Source organism: Puma concolor, chromosome D2 (assembly GCF_028749965.1).
Source record: "Puma concolor isolate L17-30 chromosome D2, mPumCon1.1.hap2, whole genome shotgun sequence".
NCBI lineage: Eukaryota > Metazoa > Chordata > Mammalia > Carnivora > Felidae > Puma > Puma concolor.
In genome coordinates this window covers 83,049,614-83,073,302 of record NC_141677.1, presented here as the reverse complement: position 1 = coordinate 83,073,302, position 23,689 = coordinate 83,049,614, and the positions used below count along the sequence as shown (strand labels likewise).

Here is a 23,689-nt window from a genome sequence, read left to right as displayed (position 1 = left end):
GTTGAGGTAAGGTTCGCCTGTCAGGTTCGTTTCCTGCAAACTCAGAGGAAAGAAAAAACTCTCAAATTTCAGAGCTTTTATGGATTTTAGAATTGCAGATAAGGGATTATGGATCCAGGGTGAGCACTCAGGTATCTTGAAGGGAGAGTCGGTAAACAACAAACCCAGCAAAAACAATAGCATATGTGCTCGTCAGGGCCCAACTCTTACGGCAGGACTTGGGAGGTCAAGCGTGGTTTGTGAAGCGTTTAGTCTTCTCTAAATGGGCGGTTCTAGTATTATCGTCCCCACGATGTTCAGCTCTCGCTGGTTCACAGCTCCTGGCTGCCGAGTGGAATCCACAGATGATTTTCTCGTCCGTGTTATCAGTGACCTAGCTGGTGGCAGGCTTGACCACAGAGTTCCTGCCAGTAGCGTGGCTGGTAAGGCTGGGTGGACCCCGTGAGGTAGCCCGTGGTGAGACGGTGTGGATGGTGTGCCAGACTGGGGTCAGGAGGGCTGGTGCCGGTGCCGGAGGCCCATGGTTTTGTCCATGGGCACTTATGTCTCTCTCTGGACCTTTGTTTCTTTATAAGCTAAGAACTGTATGTGTTCCTTCACCTCTCGGGCTTTAGAAGATGGAAATGACGGAGTGTGTATGAGAGAACTTTGCAGACTGGAGCGTTTCCTAGAATTATGAGATGTCATGTTTCTTTGAATGTCCTGGATCCTAATCACAGTTTTCTATCTTCAAGGACTACTCGTTTTATTTTTTGATTGATTTATTTTTTTATTTTAGAGAAAGAGAGGTTGTGAGCAGGAGAGGGGCAGAGGGAGAGGGAGAGAATCCCAAGTAGGCTTCACGCTCGGCACGGAGCCCAAAGCGGGGCCCAACCCCAGGACCCTGGGATCGTGACCCGAGTTGAAATCAAGAGTCGGACGCTCAACCGACTGAGCCACCCGGGCGCCCCTATTTTTTTATTTTAGAGAAAGAGAGGTTGTGAGCAGGAGAGGGGCAGAGGGAGAGGGAGAGAATCCCAAGTAGGCTTCACGCTCGGCACGGAGCCCAAAGCGGGGCCCAACCCCAGGACCCTGGGATCGTGACCCGAGTTGAAATCAAGAGTCGGACGCTCAACCGACTGAGCCACCCGGGCGCCCCTCAATAAGTGATCTTAATCGCCTCGATTCCAGTCTGGGCGCCTTTACTCGCTTTACTAGGTTTGTGTGATTTGGGGAAAGTTACTTCACCTCCCTGTGCCTCAGTGTCCCTCCCTGTAAAATGGAAATATTAAATCTCTTTCTCCCACAGAGTCGTTGTAGGATCCAGCGAGGTAATTGCCTGCATGCAGTGAGGCCTCAGTGGTAGCTCCTTGTGTGATCCCAGGCTTGAACCAGACCCAGGAGCCTCTGGGAACAGAGCTGGAAAACAGGGTCTGAGTCTCAGCCCCATTGTATGGCTTAGGTCAGTTACTGTCACCACTCAGTAAATAGCATTACTAATGGCTTCAGAGACCTAAGAGAGACAAAGGTTTGGAAGGGCTGAGGCAGGAGCCACCTGATGATCACAAAAGAAATAGCTGGGGGCCCGATCAGTGTCTCCCAGTGGGTGGCAAATCCGAAGAACTTCAACAGTGCCTTTTGTTTATTAGGGAATGCATTTTTGCATGTGGCAGGAGTGCTGCATGTATGGATTTGCATATGCTTTTTCCGTTCTTTCTTTCCATGATTCCGTAACTCCCATAAATCCTAGTGGACACCCACCAAGGTCATGTGGTGCATTAACATCCAGCAAGTGCGTTTACTCATGTGATTTCATAGCCCTTCACCCACCCGGTCATTCAGCACATGTTTTCAAAGACATCTTGTGGGCCCAGTGCTGTTCTGAGGGTCACCATCAAAGCAATGAGCAAAGAACTTGCTATGTGCCACTCACGTTTTAGGGGGAAAACAAATCAATAAATATGTGTCACACCCGACAAACAAGGATTAGAAAGAAACTACCTCAAAAGCATGAAAGCTGTGTCTGAAAACTTACCATGAGCGTCATACTCGCTGCTGAAAGAGAGTTTTTCCTCTAAAGTTGGGAACAAGACAGCGGTGACTGCTTTTCCCGTCTCTGTTCAACATAGCGGTACAAGTCTTGGCCAGACCAACTAGGCACGAAGAAGAAATAAAAGGTATCCAAACTGTAAAGGAAGAAGTGAAGTCATGTCTGTTTGTAGATGATATGATCTGGTGTGTAGAAAACCCTAAAGGTCCCACAAATAACCTGTTAGAACTAACAAATGAACTCCACAAAATAGCAGGATAAAAAGGCAATGCACAAAAATCAGTTGTGTTTCTATATGCTAACAGCGAACAATCTGAAAAGTGTATTATGAAAACAATTTATAATAGCATCAAAAAGAATAAAATACTTGGGAATTAACCAAAGAGGTGAAAGACATGCACAACGAAAACTAATTAAATTAAAGGAAAATAAAGAAGACGTAAACAAATGGAAACATATCCCATATTCACGGATCAAAAAACTTAGTGTTAGGATATCAATACCATTCAAAACGATCTATGGGGTCAATGCAATCCCAGTGAAAATCCCAATGACTTTTTTTTTCCAAAATTAAAAAAAAAACATTCTAAAATTCATATGTAATCTCAAGGGATCCCAAATATCCAAAACAATCTGGAAAAAGAAGAACAAGGTGAAGATTCAGACTTCCTGACTTGCAAACATACTACAGAGCTATAGTAATCAAAGCAGTGTGGTATTCGCATAAAGACAAATATTTAGACCAGTTAACTAGAATAAGCCCTCTCATATATGTCACGTGACTTTTTTCAAGGGTGCTAAAACCAATCAATGGGGAAAGGATAGTCTTGTCAACAAACGATGCTGGGTTTGGCACCATAAAAAAAAGGGGGGGGGCACTGGATATCCATGTGCCGAGGAATTAAGTTGGTTCCTTATCTACTACCATATTCAAAAATTAACTCTCATGAATCAAAGACCTAAATGTAAGACCTAAAACTCCAGAACTCACTGGAGAATACCCAGGGCAAAAGCTTCATGATGGTGAATTTAGCAATGACTTCTTGGATATGACACCAAAGAGACAGGCAACAAAAGAAAAAATAGGTAAGCTGGAACTAATGAAAATTTAAAAAAAATTGTGCACCAACACCAAAAGACCATCCCAACAGAGAGAAAAGGCAGCCCACAGAGTTGAAGGAAATATTTGCAAATAGTATCTGCTAAGGGATTAGTAACTAGAATATACAGAGAATCAAAGCTTAAGAACAACAACAAAAAAAGGCAAAGGACTTGAAGAAACATTTCTTCAAAGAAGACGTACAATAAGCATGTGAAAAGATATTCAACATCACGCATCAGTAGGGAACTGCGAACCAAACTACAGTGAGATGCTGCCTCACATCCGTTGGGATGGCTACTATACAAAAAAAACCCACAAAATAACAAGGGTTGGTGAGGATGTGGAAAAATGGACACACTTGTGCACTGTTGGTGGAAATGCAAAATGGTAAATCCTCTGAGGAAAACAGTGTAGTGCTTCTCCAAAAAATTAAAAGTAGACTTGCCACGTGGTCCAGCCATCCATCCACCAATTCAATTATTTGGTGTAATTGAATAATTGAAATAATTGAATAATAATTCCAATCATTGAAAGCAGGAGGCCGAAGAGATAGATATTCGTGCAATCATTTCATAGCAACATTATTCACAATAGCTAAAACGTGGGAGCAACTGACCTGTGTCCCTCGAAGGATGAACGGATAGGCAACATGTGGCATACCCACGCACTTGAATCTTCGGTCTTAAAAAGGAAGGAAATTCTGACACGGGCTACAATGGGGATGGCCCTTGAGAATACTGTGCTAAGGGAAATAAGCCAGTCACAAAAAGACAAATACTGCATGATTCCACTCACACGAAGTACTGAGAGTAGTCAAAATCTCGGAGATAGAAAATAGAATGATGGTTGCCACGGGCTGGGGGAAGATGGGAAGGGAGGAAGTTTTCGGTTTTGCAAGATGACAAGAATTACGGAGGGCGGTGCTGATGGTTACACAACATGATGCATGTGCTGAACACCACCTACCACATGCTTGAAAATGGTCACGTTGATAAGTTTTATGTTAAGTATATTTTATTCCAGTAAGAAAATTAAAATTAAAAAAAGAAATCCCCGTCCCACACTAGGCTTGGTAAAACGGAGTTGCAAAACGTTGCATCGCATACGGGCAGCAACCGGTTCCAGCCGGTGAGTAAAGGCTGCAGAGGTAAGGCTCTAATCAAACACGTACGCAGGTCTGTGCTTTAACACATAACTGAACATTAAGCACTCGCTCTCCTTGTTCAGAAATCACCAGAGCTTCCCCGTCACCTAGGAAATAATATCCACATTAGCATAGCATTCAAGGCTGCCCATGATCCTCTGTGATAGTCTGTAGCTGTGGAGACGGTAACTTGGACCACGAACATGGTTATAATGTTAATGGATGTATTAACACGTGTGCTCTGACCTCCAGAGCTATTCTCTGGCGTTGGATATTGCAGAACCCTCCGATGTTTTGCCATTATGAACCATGCTGCAAACACGTCTTTGTGAAATACAGCTTTAGTTGTATTTTGGATGAGTTAAAAACCCAAGGATTGTATCAAGCTGGGGAGGGACATGACCAGATTTGCTTTCTGGGAACATTGGCGATGAGGTGGGGTCCGGGGGCTGCGGGGCTGAGGATGAGGAGGGCTGCTGTGGGCTCGGCAAGTAGAACGGGGGCTTCCACTAAGGCGGTGGGGAGAGGCGGATATTTAGGAAGCGTAACCAACAGGGGTTGTTGATAGACACAGCCGCTGGGGCTGGCCCCGGGGTGGCCGCTGGATCGCACAGTGACAAGCTTCAGAGGCACAGATCACAGTGGTTCAGTCTGGATTGCGGTAAACGGAGGACTGCTGGGAGGCAAGGAAATGGGACAGAGAGAGCGTGGCCGTCTCCTCCAAGAAGGTTTGCGGCAAGTGGTGAGGTGAAGGGAGGAAGGTAATGTGTGTGGGTGGGGGAGGTTTTTGGTTTTGTTTTTAAGAAAGGTTTGGACTTAGCAATGTGAGGAAGGCAGAGGTGAAGACTGAGGGGAGAACAGGGATCCTTGAGGAGACAGGAGAGTAGATACCAAAGGGCACTGTGCGTAATTTACCCTGGAGAAGGGGCTTTGCTTTCATTCATTCTTCATTCCATCCTTTTTTCCCCAGTAAATATTTATTGAAAGCCTCCTCTATGTCTGGCCCCATACTAGCAGCTAGGAATATATTGGCAAGCAAGGCAAAATAATTTTCTTCTCAGAGCAGTTAGACTCTAGGGGAGGAGCAGCCATCACCTGTAGATTCACACGAGTCCCTGTGGATTTATAATTCAAAGTGAGTGTGCTGAAAAGTAGTGCTTCTGTAAGAGCTTATAAATCAGAAACCTGGTTTTGAGGCCGGTGTCTGCAGGGACACTCCCACGAACGGGTCATGTGAGCCAAGATCCAGAGGAGGACCAAAGAAACAACATGCTCTGTGGGTGAAACAGCATGTGCAAAGGCCCTGCGGTGGGGAAGAGAATTTGTGTTCAAGGGCATGAGAGGAGCTCATACAGAGGATGTGGCCTGGAGAGAGGCGTCTGGGGATGCCACAGAGAATACCTGCTGCAGACCACACGGGGCTTTCTTGACGCTTTGTTCTCAGGGCAAGGAAAAGTGTTGCCGTTCTATAGAAAGGAAGTACAGTGAGCAATCAGCAGCAAGTTGAGTCACAGCCAAGCCTTCCCAGGATGTCCCTATTGGATTGAGACCTGGGTCGACGATAGAGATTCCCGAGTCAGCACTGGGAATTCTCCGACCCGTAGTGCCCAGAGCCTGTTCGTGATGGTTCCAGGCTTTGAAGAAGCAGGCGGCCATGGAGCCTACTCGGCCTGCCATTCGCTGCCAAATGCTGGGAACTGAGAGGGGGGGAACAGTCCCGTGTCCAGAGCAGTGCACTTGGGTGTTTGTTATTTCGCCGTGGGGCTGGGGCTCTCGACTAGGACGGCACAGGGTGCGAGGAGGGATCTGCTGGGTCAGAATGAATCCTGTGCTGTCATGTCCCAGGTTAATTATCTGGCTACATTTGGTGGAGTTACTTTGAAAAGCAGGCATAAATACCTTTCTTGGAAGAGTCACACAAGACAACAGCCCAGGAAACGGGAGGCTTAGAATCCTTGTTCGGCCGGCTCCCTGCACGTCTGCGCCCCCTTCCCACCCCCAAGGCAGGTTCCAGACCCCCCTGCTTGCTTGTGTTTGCAGCGGCAGGGAGGTAGCTTGCTCCTTCTGCAGAATTTGGGATTTAAATGATGTCCCATGCCCGTGTCTCATGTCGCTGCACTTTTTATCTCCTTCCCAAAAGCTTTCGTGTCTTACCCAGCATCCCCTATGACCTGTCCATGGTGAGGCCATTGCCTCTTCCGATCCCGCTGTGTTTACAGCACGCGTGTCCGAAAAGTCACTCTTCAGTTTGGGGGGAGAGTCCCTGGGGTCAGCGAGGGGCCACAGGGCAGACCCAGTGTGGAGCGAGGTGCTCCGGAGTCTGATTCTAAATGTACAAATCCAAACCCAAAGTCTCGCCCACAGCAAACGGCTTTCAGAATAAACTTATGAAACCGACCCTTGCCCTCTAGGCAGAGAGAGCCGGCACCATAATCATCCTCGCAGACTGCACAACACTTTTTTTTGTTTGTTTGTTTTTTTAATTTTTTTTTTTCAACGTTTATTTATTTTTGGGATAGAGAGAGACAGAGCATGAACGGGGGAGGGGCAGAGAGAGAGGGAGACACAGAATCGGAAACAGGCTCCAGGCTCTGAGCCATCAGCCCAGAGCCCGACGCGGGGCTCGAACTCACGGACCGCGAGATCATGACCTGGCTGAAGTCGGACGCTTAACCGACTGCGCCACCCAGGCGCCCCTGCACAACACTTTTGTATCTGTTAATCTTATTTTCGTTGGGCCTTGCAGGCTGATTCCTGAAATCTGATTGCTTGTGGTTAATCAATTTATCAATATTTATTGAATGTCCGATTTCAGCTCAACACCCATTCGGCACTGATGGGCTAGAAAGGAAACATGAGATGTGGTTCTTTGCTCTACTGGCAAAATCCATGTTAGCCGATTGGTTTTTCTCCCTCCCCTCCTCCGCTGCCTCTTGTATTTTGAAATCATCGGAAACCTACTCTTTATTCATGTGCAGAGGTAGCACGGGAGAAAATGGAGACGCGTATTCGTTAAAATCCGTAGTTCTTTCTTGGGAGATTGGAGAGATTCTAGGGACATTTCTCGGTTCTTTAAAAATAATAATGTACATTATTGAAGATTATATATCTGGCAAATAAAAATAAAAGACTGGGAAGGTTTCTCTTTATCTTCTAGATTCACAGTCGGCTCTTCTCGTCCCCCAAAGATCATTCTGCTTGGGAAAGAAATGAAGGTCTTTCAAAGCAGGTATAGAGCTGGGCGCTGATCGGGTGACGGTCCCGTTCAAGCCTTTTTTTTTTTTTTTTACTATCTCTCTCCTTTATTTTTATTAATAATGAGATGTGCTTTGGAGCCTCGTCTCCCCCCACCCCGTCCCCGACTCATGATGCTAGCTCAGTGGCTCTGACAAGATTTGAAGCTGATTAGAATTTCTAAACACACAGGCTTTTAGGTTAGCAGTCCCTGACGAAGGAAACGATGCCCCAGAAATATTGGTTGCCTCAGGTAGTGCATTTGGAAGCCAAGGGTCCCGCACATGGCAGGGGTTCGGGCCAGCGTGGTGCGGGGTTCCGCCAGGAATGAGTAATGGGACACATGTGGAATATTCTCGCAACGGAGCAGGCGCGATTTAAATACAGGCCTGGTATCTGTGCAAACATAAATCATTCCTCGTGAAGCTTCAGTTCCCGGCCCCTGCATTGTAACAACAACACCAGGCGTGGTGGTTACAGTTCGTAACTTTTATGAAGTTTGTTAACATAAGTGGTGTGGGAACCAGTGGGTTTTGCTCACCTTTTCTGATGGTTCTGTAATAAGACTCCGAGGCTAGCATATTTCACTCAGAGACTCTAGCAGAGAATAAGCTCTAAAAGCGTGTTTTCAGGGTGTCTGGTTGGCTCAGTGTCCGACTTAACTGACTTTCAATTAAACGGACTTTTTTTTTTTTTAAAGCATGTTGTCATGTAGCAAAATTTATTTTATTTTTTTAAATGTTCATTTATTTTGAGAGAGAGAGAGAGAGAACACACAAGTGGAGGGGTGGTGTGCAGGGAGTGAGGGAGAGAGAGATTCCCAAGCAGGCTCCGCACTGTCAGCACAGAACCTGACGCGGGGCTCGATCCCACGAACCGTGAGATCACGACCTGAGTCGGATCGAGAGTCGGATGCTTAACCGACCGAGCCACCCAGGCGCCCCGGCAAATTTTAGTTTTGAATCCACATCTCAGTTTCAGTTTGTAAATGGGGTAGATGAATTTGTATCTATGGAGAAAAATATATGTGTGTCTGTGCGTCTGCGTGTGATTATACACAGATGCTTTTGTAGCTTCTCCTTCCTTTCCCCTTGCCGCTCACCTCTACCAAAGGCATCAGGGACCTGAGTTCGTCTCCATGACGGACACTGTCAGCCCAGGACAAATATATTATTTGGAAGAAGCCCTCCTAGTTTGTCCTTTCTGGAGCCCCAAAGCATGGCTTACGGCTTATTCTTTCATAATGGCAGATATTTGACCGGATCCTTTAAAAACCTAGCCCAGAAATTGCTTGTGGTGAGAACGTGAATCCTCTGACAGTCGCTTCTGGTGGCCTGAATGGCAAGTCTCATGCAACACGTCTGGCCACCTGCACCCTGCGGGGAGGTTGGGGACGTGGAGGAGAATGGCAGGTTTTTCTCAGAGTGCTCGGAGGTAGGAGTGAGTGCAGTCTGGCCTGGGTGACCTAGATGTGGACCCGCCAGTCTGCTTTTCTCCAGGACTAGCTTAGCTTGAAATGGGCCCGATCAGGCACTTGTGCAGTGGAGCTTGTATTAGTGGTTTAATGACTTAGAAACCTGTACATGCTGGCCCAGAGGCCAGGGGTTAATGGTCCAGGCTGCAGGGAATGTGCCCAAGCAAGCCTGGGCGAGGAGGGAGACGCATATATTCTGGCTTTCTTTCTCCTTCCTTCCTTCCTTCCTTCCTTCCTTCCTTCCTTCCTTCCTTCCTTCCTTTCTTTCTTTTCCTTCCTTCCTTCCTTCCTTCCTTCCTTCCTTCCTTCCTTCCTTCTTTCCTTTCCTTTCCTTTCCTTTCCTTTCCTTTCCTTTCCTTTCCTTTCCTTTCCTTTCTTTTCTTTCCCTACTTTCCAAGTTCTAATTATGGAAGGATATTTTAGACATAGTCTGAAACCTTGGGTATTCGCACAGAAGGCAAGCAGTTGTTGAAGAAAAAATCACTCATGACACTTGTTAAAGAGAATAAGGCAGATTTTATTCAGGGAGACTACTACGTGAGGTCTTAGAGTAGGAAAGAGAGTCTGGGCTCAACTCCGAATATAAGGGAAAGGAGGAATTCACGGCCAAGGAGCATAATACTTCCCTGATGGCTGCTTCTCGAAGGGGTCACCTGGCTTTGTACATCTTGCTGCAAGGTCATTCCCATCTGTTAGAGAGAAATGGCATTGTTGGGGCGCCTGGGTGGCTCAGTCGGTTGAGCGTCCGACTTTGGCTCAGGTCATGATCTAGCAGTTCGTGAGTTCAAGCCCCGTGTCGGGCTCTGTGCTAATGGCTCAGAGCCTGGAGCCTGCTTCGGATTCTGTGTCTCCCTCTCTCTCTGCCCCTCCCCCACTTGTTCTCTCTCTCTTTCTCTCTCTCTCTCTCTCTCAAAAATAAATAAATAAACATTAAAAAAAAAGAGAAGAAAAGGCACTATCAACTGGTTAAAAATGGCAGGACATGTGAGTTCCTGTGGTAGAAGGGAGCCCCCTAATCCAGAACAACGTCAGGGAAGCTGGGGATTCATAACCAATGGCAGGGGGAGGGATTAGGGGCAGGAAAAATTACCAAGAACTTGATTAGAGGGTTGCCTAGGTGGCTCAGTCAGTTAAGTGTCTGAGTCGGTTTTGGCTCGGGTCATGATCTCACAGTCTGTGGGTTCGAGCCCCACGTCGGGCTCTGTGCTGGCAGCTCGGAGCCTGGATCCTGCTGGGGGATTCTGTGTCTCCCTCTCTCTCTGCCCCTCCCATGCTCACTTTGTCTGTCTCTCTCAAAATAAATAAATAAACTTCAAAAAAAAAAAAAAAAAAAAAAGAATGTGATTAGAGGTCAAGGGTTGGGGAAAGTCTTGTTAAGCCGGCTCAGCAGGATTCTCTCTCAATCCAGACCCAAAAGGATTCTTTGCTAGAACTGGGCCTGACAGGCCCGCAAAGGTAGGCCCAGGATGAGGCCTAGTTAGGAAAAGCGCTCAGAGGAGCCTGACTAAAGTTAGGCCAAGGAGGGCCTACAGACACATCTTTTCTCTGAAAACCGGGCCCGGGAAGCCACCTGTGCCCTCAGGGACCTCTGTGGTCCTGGTTCACTGCCTCAGGGAAGAACAGCATTTTGGATCAGGGATCTGACCCCCCCCCCCCCACTCCCAAGAAGGGGAAGGGTCCACACACGATGAAATCTTCATCAATCCCGTCCCTGGCCTTGGCAGGAGACCCAGAGAGCAGAGTTTTAGTTCCAACTTGGTGTCGGAAGGACCAAAAACGCACAAAAGGGAAACCATTGTAAGGAAACCAGTGAATTTCACGGAAGGAAGAGCCACCAGCTTACAGAAAGTGCAGGAGACACTTTCTTATGTCTGTCAATTAACCTCTCAGGCTCCATCCTGATTCAGTCGTCTCAGGTCAGGAAGCAAGGTCAGGTATTAGAGACGTGGCTTCAGAAGACCTAATCCTGTGGGTACCCGGCTTGCGGGACAGCTCTTCCAGAAGGAGTCCAGGGGGCCAGGCAGACGGAGCTCACAGAATCTCAGGTTTGGGAGGGGCCAGAGGGTCACTTTGTCCAGTTTCTTCCCAATGTCTCCTGTCTGAAATCCTCCTACTCATTTCCACGCAGCAGCGGGAAAGCCTCTGCAGGGTAAGCTGACCACACAGAAGCCCCAAGGGCAGGGGGCTCATGACCTGCTCACACAGCCGGAATTGTTAGAAATCCTTCAGATCCTGTTGAGCCAAAATAAAGTAACTTATTCATTTGCTTTTAGTCTGTAGTGATAAGGCAAAGAGTTGTTACAGTTACATATTGACTTGTTAGAATGTGTCATCTCGTCCCCGGTTCTAGGAAGGCGACTCCATTGTGCTACTCAGGCAGGTTGATGGCACGCTTTCCTCTGGGGCAGGGGTGGGCGTGCTGGTCACTGGGACGCTGGGTGATGACCCAGTTATTTGCAGGGGTTGCAATAAGGGGGATGTTTAAAGACGTTTCTGGGCAGGCAGGGCTACCAGTAGTCGGGTAGGGAATTCAAGGTTCGGGAGGCTCAGGGAGTGAGGGGGGCGGTGCTAGTCGGAGGACCCTGAATTTGTGGGGTTTGGACCCTCTACTTGTGAGAGGCCGCCTGCCTTCAATGTCCAGGAAGCATGCGGCAGGGTGGTGTTGACGTCGGGAGACAGGTTAGGGTCATAGATATGACCATCGTTTACAATATTTACACGTTTATCAATATGACTCTCATTTACAGACAGTGTGTGAGAAACCATGAGAACAGCTGAGATCATTGCAGCAGAAAATGTGTGAGCTGGGACGAGGGTGGGCTGCAAGACCCGAGGACCCACATGTACGGGGTGCCGGCTGGGTGTGGGGGGTGGGGCCATAAAAGGAACCACAGATCCGGCATCGGGGTTTTGTTTTCTCAGGTGAGGGATTTAGTGCCAGGGTTGACTCTGACCTCACTTAGCTCTTTATCTTTGGATAAGTCTTTCCACTTGCCCAGGTCTTATTTTGCTCTCAGACGATGGTGGTTTAGGACAATGGTGGTCCACCGGCTGCTCTAGAACTCAGCGCTGTGGGCGGTAAGCCTCTGTTGCAGAAGCTAGATCAGGGGAGTGGTTGGCCCAGGCAGAGTGGACCCTGTGCTCATGCACCAAATTGGAAATGCACATCATCTCCGGATGTCTATTTTTGCTTCTTACACGTGCACACAGCAACTGTTCACTGCCTCAGTCCTGGAAATCCCAGGACTGGGAAAGACCGGGGGCGGATATCGTCCGGCAAAATCGTCCCATTGGGAAGCCCTTTGAAATCGGTGGGCCTGTGTAAAACTTCAGTTTACAGTGACATAGGATCCAAACACTAAGAAAAAAACGCGGAAACGATGACTGTATCTGCCCAAACTCGCATCCGTTCTCAAAATCGGTGGACGGTAGGAAGTCCGTTTCAAATTTCCATTCTGCGTGTTGTTAAAAGATTCCTTTTCCCATCCCCCCATCGCTGTGCTACCTGTCTGCCGAGGAGACTGCTTAATCTGAGGATTTAGCAATGATTAGGAGGATTTGGTGCTTAGTTAAGCCATTTCTGGGGCCATCAGTTATGGGAAATGTATGGAAAGGTAATTGATGAAGGGTCACCTGGAATTTTTAATTGCTAATTCACTTGGCTTAGGAAGGAAGGTGGGGCGGCATGAAATTTTCTCCCTCCTGATCAATTAAGCCTGACCTTTACAACTGGCACTTTTTAAAGGGTGGGTCTTTGATGGATGAGGGGGATGAAGTTATTATATTTCACTTAAAACTTGAGGGTCATCGTGTCTCCATTCCAGCTTTTACAAGAGCGGCGATCTCCCTGCCCGTGAGGAGGCTCATCTATTGGACAGTGTGAAAGAGTGTCTTTGATCAACGCAACTTCTCTGCGTTCCCACCAGTTCTCAGAGAGGGCGGAGTGTGAACTCCACGGCACAGCATCTGGGGCCAGTCCGCATCTGACTCTACCCTCACCTGTCCCTCTCCCGGCCCCCGAGGACCCTCCTGAAGCCACCTTCTGTGTGTTTCAGTTGTGAAGATCCTCCCATTTGTCGGACGCATTCCCTGATTCAACCTGCCCACCCTTGGTGCTTCAGATTTTAATGGTTTCACAGGACGGTCCTTCCTGCGTTGCCTGGTTTCCCTCGTGGACTTGTCTTGGGTTGTGGTCTTCAAGACTGTTGGCTCGGAGGGCAGGGACCTTGTTTCGCTCATCGCTGTGTTCCCAAGGTTAGACACCGGTGTGCAGAAGTATTCACTAGACTGCCCAGGATTATCTGTCCGTCCGAAGGAACCATGTGGAACCAAGTGTACATCCGGGGATCTTGCTTGACTCTCCCAGGCAAGCCCGCAGAGCAGGCTGGGAATCGGATCGCGTGACGGCACTTGAGAGCCTGTGGGGGAAGCACCTCCCTTTGGGTTTTTCTAAGACCCTTCCAACTCCTTTGCGTGACACACACAATTGTCCTGTTACTCAGCTTCCTTTGTTGAGGGGACAGAGGCCTCCTCCCAGGGGGCTTCTGTGAGCCTGCTGGGTACTCGCTCTGCCCAGTGTCCACCTCGCTCTGCAAGAGGGGAGGTGGGAAAAGGCAGCATCACTTCTCTGCCCCCCCCCCCCCCCAGAAGAGAGAACACTTATTCCCGCTTTCTGCGCAAGATGTAAAGAGACGTGTTTGGGTCTGTCGGGCCTCCTGGCGTAGAACATTACTGGGAAGAAAACAGACCGCGTCGCTTTGTCACGGGGGCATGTGACAGTTCCCTGTTTGCTGTCTAATGGATGACCCTTATGCGCACGGCCCTTCCTGAGTTCTGTGTAGTGGCTGCCTGGGTCTTGACCTTCAGGTTTGTTGCAATCACCTGTAAACAGTGCAATAAGCAACGTTCCCCCTTCTCTGAGTTTCTGTTTCTAGCTTCGTCTTTGCCCATCATCTGGTACGTAATCTAATTTTAAAAATGTTTGGTAGAATAATGTCCTAGGCAAAGAGCACAGCTGAAGATTCCCCAGTCGGTGTAGCTTTGAATCAGAAAGAAATGCATCCAGCCGGATTTAGCTGCCTCCTCTCAAAGGCATGGCAGCTTAGTCCTTGCCTCTTGTCTTCGAAGTGAAGAAATCAGATGCCGGGGCGGACGTGAGGTCGGCAGTCCGTGAGGGCCACCGCATCTCATTCTCAGAGGTGGAGTAGGGAGAACTACCCACAATTTCCGTTCATTTTCCCTTGAAGCCTATGAGCCCTTCTACCGTCCATGGGTGCCAGGGTGGGCATCTTTGGGGGTCGGTATTTTGACCTGAACAAAGGGCATGAGTCTGAGAGACAGACACCCAACATTATGCGTTTGCTAGAAAGGAGCACCTGTTGACGAAATGGCTTTAAGAAGCCTACGTCCGGGGCACCCGCGTGGCTCAGTCAGTTGAGCATCCAACTCTTGATTGTGGCTCGGGTCATGATCCCAGGCTTGTGGGGTCGAACCCAGTGTTGGGCTCCATGCCAAGCATGGAGCCTGCTTGGGCTTCTCCCTCTCTCTGTCCCTCTGCCCTTCATCCCTCCTCATTCTCTCTCTCTCTCTCAAAAAATAAAATAAAAAATAAAAAAAAAAAAGAAGCCCAAGTCCAATGGCTGAGCAGCAATCCTAGACCATCCCGCATGGAGACAAGATTTTGCTGAAGTCACAGTGTAAGGAAAATTGCTCTGCTCTAGCAGAAGTCCCCAGGTAGAAGAGGGCATCTGAATCACCCATGGATCCTAGAACGGAAAGCGTCTCCAGGCTCCACCCAGACCACAGTGTCAGAGTCTATGGGTATGGAGCCCAAGAAGTTGTCCTGGGCGTCCCTTGTTGGAGCCGCCGCTGTGGGTCTTTTGGAGTCGGCTGGGTTTTTACGAAATAAACACGATGGTCATTCCTTCACCCCCAGGAGTTTCGCAGCATAGAGCCCTAACTCAGAGGGCTCTTGTAATTGCCTCCTCTTTATCCTGTTGGTGACGGAGGGGTCCCCCCCCAGGGTGATGGGGGTGGCCGTGCACAACACCTGACCCCGGACAGATGAGTCCCTAGCGGTTTGTGAGTCACAGACACTTACAGCGCTGGGGAGCAGCACACCGTCTGCCATGTATCCCCTGTAGGGCCACGTGAGGATTGCACTCAAGAACAACGTGAGTAAGTGGGAACAGTGGAGGCAGGCTTTGTAATATTGGGAGGGTGGGGCGACCCCTGGCTCCTGCAGGAGGATGTAGCAAGATTGTTCGAGTAATTCCACGGGTTGGAAGGGAAACGAAGCCCACCGCTCAGGGAGACGCGGGCGCTGCTCCTGGACCCCATCATGAGGAGGGTCATTTGGCCAGGGGATCTTATCGGCAGGGATAGGAGGGGATTCGCAGTTTGGCCAGATGAAGCCCTCTGGATTGCACCAGATGTCACATCAGCATATGATATGGGGTCTTATCTGTAGGCCTTACACCATGAGGGCCTGGCCTGGACGGAGTGGAGATGTGGAGGAATGAGGACAATGAGGTGGTCGGAGGCCTGGGGGGTTAACACGCCCGCTGGGGTGGGGAGAACAGAGAGAGAGCTTGGGGCCCAGCTTCCGAAGGTGCGGTGAGAGCCAGGTGTGGACACCAGGCATGAGGTCAGTGTCAGGGACACGTGGCTAGAGGACGCCGTGTCCTCAGATGGAGGAGGTACGTCTGGGTGCCTGGGAATGTAGAGTGGGGGCCACGCAGGGAGGGACAGTGTGGTGTGGCTGGATCTGACTCAGGGTAAGTCCTGTCCAGAGTGCCTGAGGTCCAGCCTCAGGTACAGGAATGCAGTGCAAGCCGGGAACTCACTCCCCAGCAAGGCAGAAACCCACGTTCTAGATTGGGTTCTAGATGGGCATGAGAAGCATCTCTCTAAGCTCAGGATCGCCGTCCCCATCCCAGGAGTGGCACCACCATCCCCGTGGCCGGCCAAGCTGGGAACCTAGACGTCTTTCTGCCTCTCCCACACCCCCGTTTCCAATCCATGACCACGTCCCTCTGATTTTCCTCCTAATCAATTCTGGGATCCACCCCTGCTGCCATGTTGGTATTGACTACTGCAATCGTCCGTGTTTTCTCTGTTTGGTCTGTGTGGGCCAGGCCATTCCCTACTTTAAAACCCTTCCATACTTTTCAGTTGCTCCTAAAGACCATTCTTACTATGGTCTGAGAGGCTCTGGGGGCACTGGTCTTTGAGCTCTCTCTCTCTCTCCCTCTCTCTGCTCCACCCATGCTCTCCATGTGCTTCCTGCTACAGGGTCCCTGTACAAGCTGATCTCCTTGCTTGAACCTGTGCCCCTAAGTAACCTTGACTTGCCCCGCAGATCCTCTGCCATACGTCCCTGATCTCGAGACCAATCCCCACTTCAGGCACCTGGAGTCCACCTTCCTTTTCTTTGCTGCACTTGTCACGATAATGTTACATTTATTTGCACTTGATAAACATCTGCATTCCAGTCCAGCCTGAAAGCTGCATGAGAGCTTGGATTTTGCTTGCCAGCCCCTGTACCAAGCCAGGTGCTCCAGAAACAGCTGTTGGGGGGATGAGCCGGATGGGTAGAGGAAGGAGCTAAGTCACCCGTGGAGCCTGGAGAGCCATGGGGACGGGACCGGGCTGGTCACTGTGGCTGACTTCAGAAGGACTTTGTTTTTTTGGTTTTTTTTGTTTTTTGTTTTTATTTTTTTTTAACATTCATTGATTTTTGAGACAGCATGAACAGGGGAGGATCAGAGAAAGAGGGAGACACAGAATCTGAAACAGGCTCCAGGCTCTGAGCTGTCAGCACAGAGCCCGACGCGGGGCTCAAACCCACGGACCGCGAGATCACGACCTGAGCCGAAGTCGGACGCTTAACCAACTGAGCCACCCAGGCGCCCCATGACTTCAGAAGGACTTTGAATGGCACCCTGGGATGCTGGGTGCAATCCCCTTTCTGCCCTGTCTTCTTTCTCCTTTCTGAGTGGCTGTGACCCTCCCTTCCAACCTCGGGCCTCTCACGCTCCTTCCTTGAACTTCATGAACCCCTCTCCTAGTTGCATTGCCTGCCCCAGAGCCATGACCCCAGAGTTTACACACTATTATTGGTGTGATTTTAAGCTAGTTTAGTTAAAGAGGCTCATCGGTTTCTACTTCCTTATTGTTAGTTGTGCGTCCAGAGCCCCCCGAGAGGAAAAGAACACTTACCGGTAATTGTTGAAGTCACACACTCCTTGCAAAGGTTGATGTCATTGGGGAAAGGCTGCAAATAGAAGGCAAACCCCAAACTCCGTGAGCCCTACCGTGCAGAGTGTTGCTTTTTGGGTGAAATATTGTCAATAGGGCGTAGAGAGAATAAACTTGCTTGAGAGCTGAAGTGTTATATTTTTGAGTAGCTTTGTGCCCAGCTGGCCATGTGAAGATAAGATTCTCTAGAAGGGAAAAGTATATAAACAAAGGAAACACAAATTGAAAGTGACACGTGGAATTAAACATAGTTTTGAAGCTTATCGTGTTATTTAATATAATGGTCGCGTTAACGTCCGGCTTGCCAGCACGAGAGGAAAGTCCCTCCGGCAGCTGTAAAGGGGCTGAGCCGAGGGGACAAGAACACAGAGTAAAACGTTCCCTGCACAAAGCAAAACTGTCCACCCCCATCGCTTATTTCACATCTTGGTGGAAACCCCAGTGCTGGCCATGAGATCTTCCCATAAAGCATCTTCTTTTGAACAGATTATCTCCTGACTTGCTTCCTCCTCTCTTGTTTCCCAAGAGTGGTCTCTCTCTCCCTTCCTGGATGTGTTTGCTGGAAAGGAGCTCGTGTTGGTGGAATGCCATTAAGAAACCTAAGTCCAGGGGCCCCTGGGTGGCTCAGTCAGTCGAGCGTCCGACTCTTGGTTTCGGCTCAGGTCATGATCTCACAGTTTGGTTCGTGGGTTCGAGCCCCGCGTTGGGCTCTGCGCTGACACTGCGGAGCCTGCTGGGAATTCTCTCTCTCCCCCTCCCTCTGTCTATAAATAAATAAATAAGCCTTGAAAAGAAAATTAGGGCCAACACCCTTTTCCAGCTCCCAGGGGAGCGCAAAGACATCTCCTTTCCCGGTAAAAACTGCATTTCTGCGTTTGAGCAATTTGACAGGTGAGATCTGGCTTCTGCATTCAAAGATGCCATTGTTCCTAAAGAGACTGAGCTTCCTGTCATATGCCTGCCTTGGGCACAGGAGGACTCCTCACGTTTGTACAGCCTTCTGGAACGTTTTCCCCTTAGGCTGGCATATGACGTCGCTGCTCCCTGACCTCTGTGCTGAGGATAACAGCTGCATCTCATTTTCGGAGCTTCAGCCGAGAAGTTTCTCCTGGACCACAGAGAGCTGAGTTTCCTTAGAGCAGCTCATGTTATTTTTAAATGGAACTCTTGCGTAAGATGGAATCGTCTGGGAAGCCCTTTTGGGAGACAGCAGAGGTGCTCTGGCTGGAAAGGGGCCCTGGGCGCTCAGGTTCCGGGAACCCCGTCCCCCCGGGGGGCTTTGGGGGTCCAGTCGGGCCACCGAGCAGGATTTGAAAACCAGGCAGGACTGGAGGGAGAACCCAGAGCGTTTGAATACACATTGATTGCTTTCCCTTTGAACGTGGAGACTTCACACAGTTAACCCGGAGCCCCGTGGAATGCCCCGTGGGCAGAGTCCATTTGCACCGAGAGACCCCCCCCCCACCCCTGCTTCCACATTGATCGGCCCTCGAGTTCCTAAATCCTGCTTAATTTAGGGCTCTCCTGAAGGTTCTCTAGGCGCCTTTGAGCTGGGGGCCGACAGGTTCTCCGGGGGGGGGGGGGGGGGGGGGTTGCTGGTCCCGCCGAGGGAGAAGCGGTGGGAACGTGTCCTGGATTTCAACTGGAAGATGGGATGGAACAGAGTCTATAATAGGTCTGTGCTTTTAAAATCCCCTTGCCTTTCCGGTATTAAATGGCTTTGCTTTAATGACCCTCAGCTCCTAGTTTCTTTCAGATCCTTCCTACGGGCCCTGGCGGGACTCCAGCTACTCACTCAGCTCCGAACGTGGCTTTCTCTAATGCTTGCGTGCACTTTGGTTTGATATGTTCTTTTTACGGGACTTAGGAGACCGTCTCTGAGGGTGGTTCAACACCAAGAACGTCAGCCTGGGGAGGGGGCGAGCCTCGTTCCCTCTGGAAACAGGCAGGGCTGGGGGGGGGGTCAAGGGGCCTTTCTTCCAGAACGTGCCGCAGGTGACAAGGCTGGGGCGCTGGGGTTCAGAGCACGGGCTGCTTGAGTGTGAAATTCAAGTTTGGATCAGAGGATAATCTTCCCGCCTTCGGAGACGAGATTGGAGTCAGTGTTATGGGGCGAAACTGGAGGGCTCTGGGCAATCCCTCATCCTCCACCCTTCACCCTGGGACGTTGGATAACTGAGTGCCGTGAGACTTAGTTTCACCATATTGTAAACTGAGAATGGTAATTCCTACCTTGCATCGTTGTTCCAAGGAGTGGTTATAATAGCTAGAGGACGCTAGTCCCAACCGTTTTTTTAAAACTTTATTTTCTTGTGGTGTTGTGGCTGATTGTGGATACTATGTTGTACAGCAAATCTCTAGAGCAATTGCTTAACTGAAAAGTCATGTCCATTGATGAGTATTTCCCCAGCACCCCCTCCCGGGAGCCCCTGGCCATCACCATCCCGATCTCTGATTCTAGGAAGCTGACCCTTTTGTACACACCTCATGCCAGCGGGGTCAGGCAGGGTTTGGGTTGTTTCCACGTCTCGGCTACGGTGAGTGGCGTGGCCGGGACTGGTGTGGAGCGGGGGGGGAGATGCCGATATCACTTCGAGATCCTGATTCCAGTTCTTCAGATAAATACCCAGAAGTGGGATTTCTGGATCCCATGGTGATTCTGATTTTTAATTTTTTGAAAAGCAAACAAACAAAAAACCCCACCGTTTCCCATGGTGCCTACGCAATTTTGTGTTCCCACCAATAGGATACAAGCTTTCCAGTTTCTCCCCATCCTTGCCAGCACGTGTTACTTTACTTTTTTGGGGAACAGCCAACCTGACAGGTGTGAGGGGATCTCTCATTAGGGTTTAGATTTGTATTTCCCTGATGAGGAGGGACTAATCTCAGTCATTGATGTTTAAATCAGCATTGTATGCTATCAATGCCCCCTCCCCACCCCCACTGCCAGAAATACCCAGATGCTTACAGGTTAGGCTCTTACTTTCTTTCTGGAGCATTCTATTCGAGCTGCTTGAGGACAGAGGAGGTGAGGTTGGGGACAGCAAGGGGGTCGGGATTGAGGCGGAGTATGAGGACAAAGGGACAACCCGCCAGACGCCCTGTGGGCTCACAACTGGCCAGTGGGCGGCTGCTCTCCATGTGTGACACACACAGTTGGTCCCCTGTCAGCCTGTCCCCTTGCCTTCCTTCCTCTTTATCCCCACAGCTTTATCCCGGTCAAGGGGTGCTCTCCTCCCAGCTTACCACAGAGCCTTCTATCCCACACCTTCCCTGGCCGGGAGCCCTGCAGTGGCCGACTCTGTCCCTGCCCTTGGCCACCTTGGAAGGCCACCCCCAGGTTGGATCAGGCTACCCCTCTGGCCTGTGCTCTAAGCACTTGGGCAGGTGTCTGCTGACCTCCCTGCCCTGTGCCGCTGCATGACAGGCAGACACTGCTGGGCCTTCCCCGGGGAATCTCCTAGCAACTTGGGGAATGTCCTGCGTCCCCACTTCTGCATTTCCTGCCCAATCAGCAGAATTCCTCGTGGGTCCTCATGGGTCTCGTGAGTCTCTGGGCAGTTATTGGAGAGATGATAGAAGATGGCTGTGGAGCTTGGGTGCTGAGCCCTGTGGGCAGGTGCCCTCATGTGGGCGACAGAGGTGGGGGCCACATCTGGATGTTTGCAGCAGGTCCTGGAGTGAGACCAGGCTCCGGTAGATGCAGAAATGCCGTTTTGTCAGGGGACCTGGAGGGGATAAGGTATGAAGACCGGTGATGGGACTCATATGGCCATTGCCAGAGTGACACCAAAAACCACACCATGTCCCAGACTCAGCGGCTCATAGAACCATCAGCGTTTCTTTAGCTCTTGAAGCACGGGATGATGATCTAGGCTGCTGGTTCTTATCCTCGGCTTTGCATTTTGTCAGTTTACGTGCCTGGGGATGCTGCTCCCTAGAGTCCTTGGAGATTCCAGCTCTCCTGGGGCACCTGCAGCTACACGGACGAGGACAGTGCGTGGTCCCCAAGGATGCCTGCCCCAGCTGCTCTTGCCCCGAGGCAGTGGCTCAGTCCTTGGTCTGCAGAGGAATCTGCACCTCGCGAGGCTCCTTCAAGACGGTTTCAAAGCCTTCGTGCTCCTGTTTATACATCCTGGGCCCTGTTATTTACGCTGCCTGTCCTCCATTTCAACCATCCCTTGTTCAGATCCCTGCCATCAAGGAAGGTCGGAGATCTCAGAGCCCTGGAAGAGAGAGATCGGGTAAATCAGGATGGCAGCCCCCTCTTTTACGGAGCCCTTGCTGTGTGTCCCGGGGTACGCATTGTTGAACACGACATCGAGGGAACTTGCTGTCCTGAGATCGTATTCTAGAGGTTCAGGACGGACAAATAGCAAGTAAACAAAGGAGAAAAATTATTATAACAAGGAGATGAGAGAGAGAGAAAACAGGGCACCTGCTTCAGGTCAGGAAAGTTGAAAAGGAATCTGCCCACCAGGGGCCCCGGCGGTGGTGGGGGAAGGGGGGGCTGTGTCAGGCCGAGGGAGCTGGATGTGCAAAGTTCCTGAGGGAGGGAGGGAAAAGGAAAGCGGGTGTGGCTCGAGGAAGGGGCAGGGGTAGGAGGCGTGATTGGAAGGTACCCGGGAGACTGATCAGGCAGAACCCCGAGGGCCGGCCGGACAAGGGTGGCCTTCTGTGTAAGGCAGAAGCAGCTGAGGGGTTGAAACTTACGAATCCTGATTCGTTTGGCTTTGTGAGAGCGCCACCTGCGCAGGGCAAACCTGTCTGGGAAATGGGGTACACAGCGGCAAGTACCTGTTCTCCCGGGGCCCCCGCTGGAGATGCGGGAGGGTGTCCGGCTGGGCCGCAAGCCTGCAGCTGGGGCCCCCTGGTGGCGTGGGCTGGGGGCAGGTGTGATTGCAGGGAGACACGTTGAAGGCCCACAGCAGCTGTCCAGAGGAGGGAGTGTGTGACGAGGGTGGTGGGCAGATAGGTGTTGGAAATAGAGTCTCAAGATCATGGGGCGCCTGGGGGGCTCAGTCGCTTGAGCGTCCGGCTTCGGCTCAGGTCATGATCTCGCGGTCCGTGAGTTCGAGCCCCGCGTCAGGCTCTGTGCTGACAGGTCAGAGCCTGGAGCCTGCTTCGGGTTCTGTGTCTCCCTCTCTCTCTGCCCCTCCCCTGCACGTGCTCTGTCTCTCAGCAATAAAAACATTTAAAAAAAATTTTTTTTTAAATAAAAAGAGAAGTTGGTGAATGCAAAAGGAAGGCCCTCTAGCAGGGAAGTTCATAGACAGTCTTTGGGTCTGAGACCCTCCCCCCACTCACGTCTCCTTGCACCTGGCATTCATCAAACCCCGCACTGCCTGGCCCCGTCCCTGGACAGAGCCTTGCAAGGCTGGTGTCTCCTCTCTTTCCTGAATACAAAGTATGTGGGTTTACTAATGGGGAAGGATGTCCTATCTGCCAAGAATACAAAGCTTGCAGAGCCCTATTATTTATAAGCCCATTTGTCTACAAATGGCTTCTCATGCCTTGTGGGCATCAGTTTTTCTGATGAAGTTTAACTAAAAGTTTTAAGTATGTGGAATTTCAAATTACTTTGAAAACTTCCCCCCTTTCAAGCCATCGCGTCCAGAATAGATCCCCTCAGATGTCTGCATCTGTCGGGCAGCTGGAAGCCGCGTCTCCTGGTCTTGCTGTCACCACCTGCCATTTGTCTCTGGGCTGGCTTTCCCTGATAATTGAGATGTGTCGTGCACAGAGCAGGGGTCTCGTTTGAGGATGCCGAAGATGGTCTCCGGCCAGATGTTTTCGCTTCATTAGAATGTGTCCGTCAGACATCTCTGCCGGAGGGTGTCTGCCTCCACCGTCCTATTAGCCAGGATAAGCTGGGCTCCTCTTCCTACCCTGAAAAGACAGCATTAGCATTTAAGAAGCTGTCGTCATGAAAGTTCTCACCCTTCGCAATTAATGCAGGAAGAGGTCAATGATGGTAAATTAATGCTGCCGAAATCAGCCTTCATCGTTCATGAGCAGTTAGGGCCCTAAATGCCACCTCAGAAGGCTGCCTCTGTCTTCCGATCTCAGTGAGGATGTAACTCTACGGAACACCGGCTTGTGTTTGGAATCTTAATTTCTGTATCGGTGTCGCAGAGAGTCCTGTGTAGGCCCGGCTTCCTACACAGGGGCCGTCTGCAGGTCTCTTCAGAGGCCCAGGGGCGGCATAGGGTGCAGCGAGGGGTGAATGGTGGGTGTTGTTACCTGTAAGGTCGTGGTGGGGGGACATGGAAGGAACTCAGTGTTTGTAAGGCCCCGTCCGGCCACAGCCCAGCCCTCCTGTGGGGGAAGTGGAGAGTGAGGGCTGGGTCGGGAAGCCTGGTCTTGGAGAAGCCCCAGGGGCCAGAGGAGGGACAGGAAGGTGATGCTGCATGGCCAAGGACACACCCAGTGTAGACGTGGTGACTG

The 23,689-nt window shown here is 50.3% G+C and overlaps 1 protein-coding gene across 1 annotated transcript in view; it reads left to right on the top strand.

Annotated features, from left to right (window-relative positions):
- Window positions 1-23,689, top strand: part of CD2H10orf90 (chromosome D2 C10orf90 homolog) — a 221,997-nt gene that overhangs the window by 18,724 nt on the left and 179,584 nt on the right. The window contains exon 2 of the mRNA XM_086681154.1: window positions 7,433-7,504. Coding sequence (XP_086537280.1) covers window positions 7,433-7,504 — 72 coding nt within the window. The remainder of the gene's footprint in view (window positions 1-7,432; window positions 7,505-23,689) is intronic.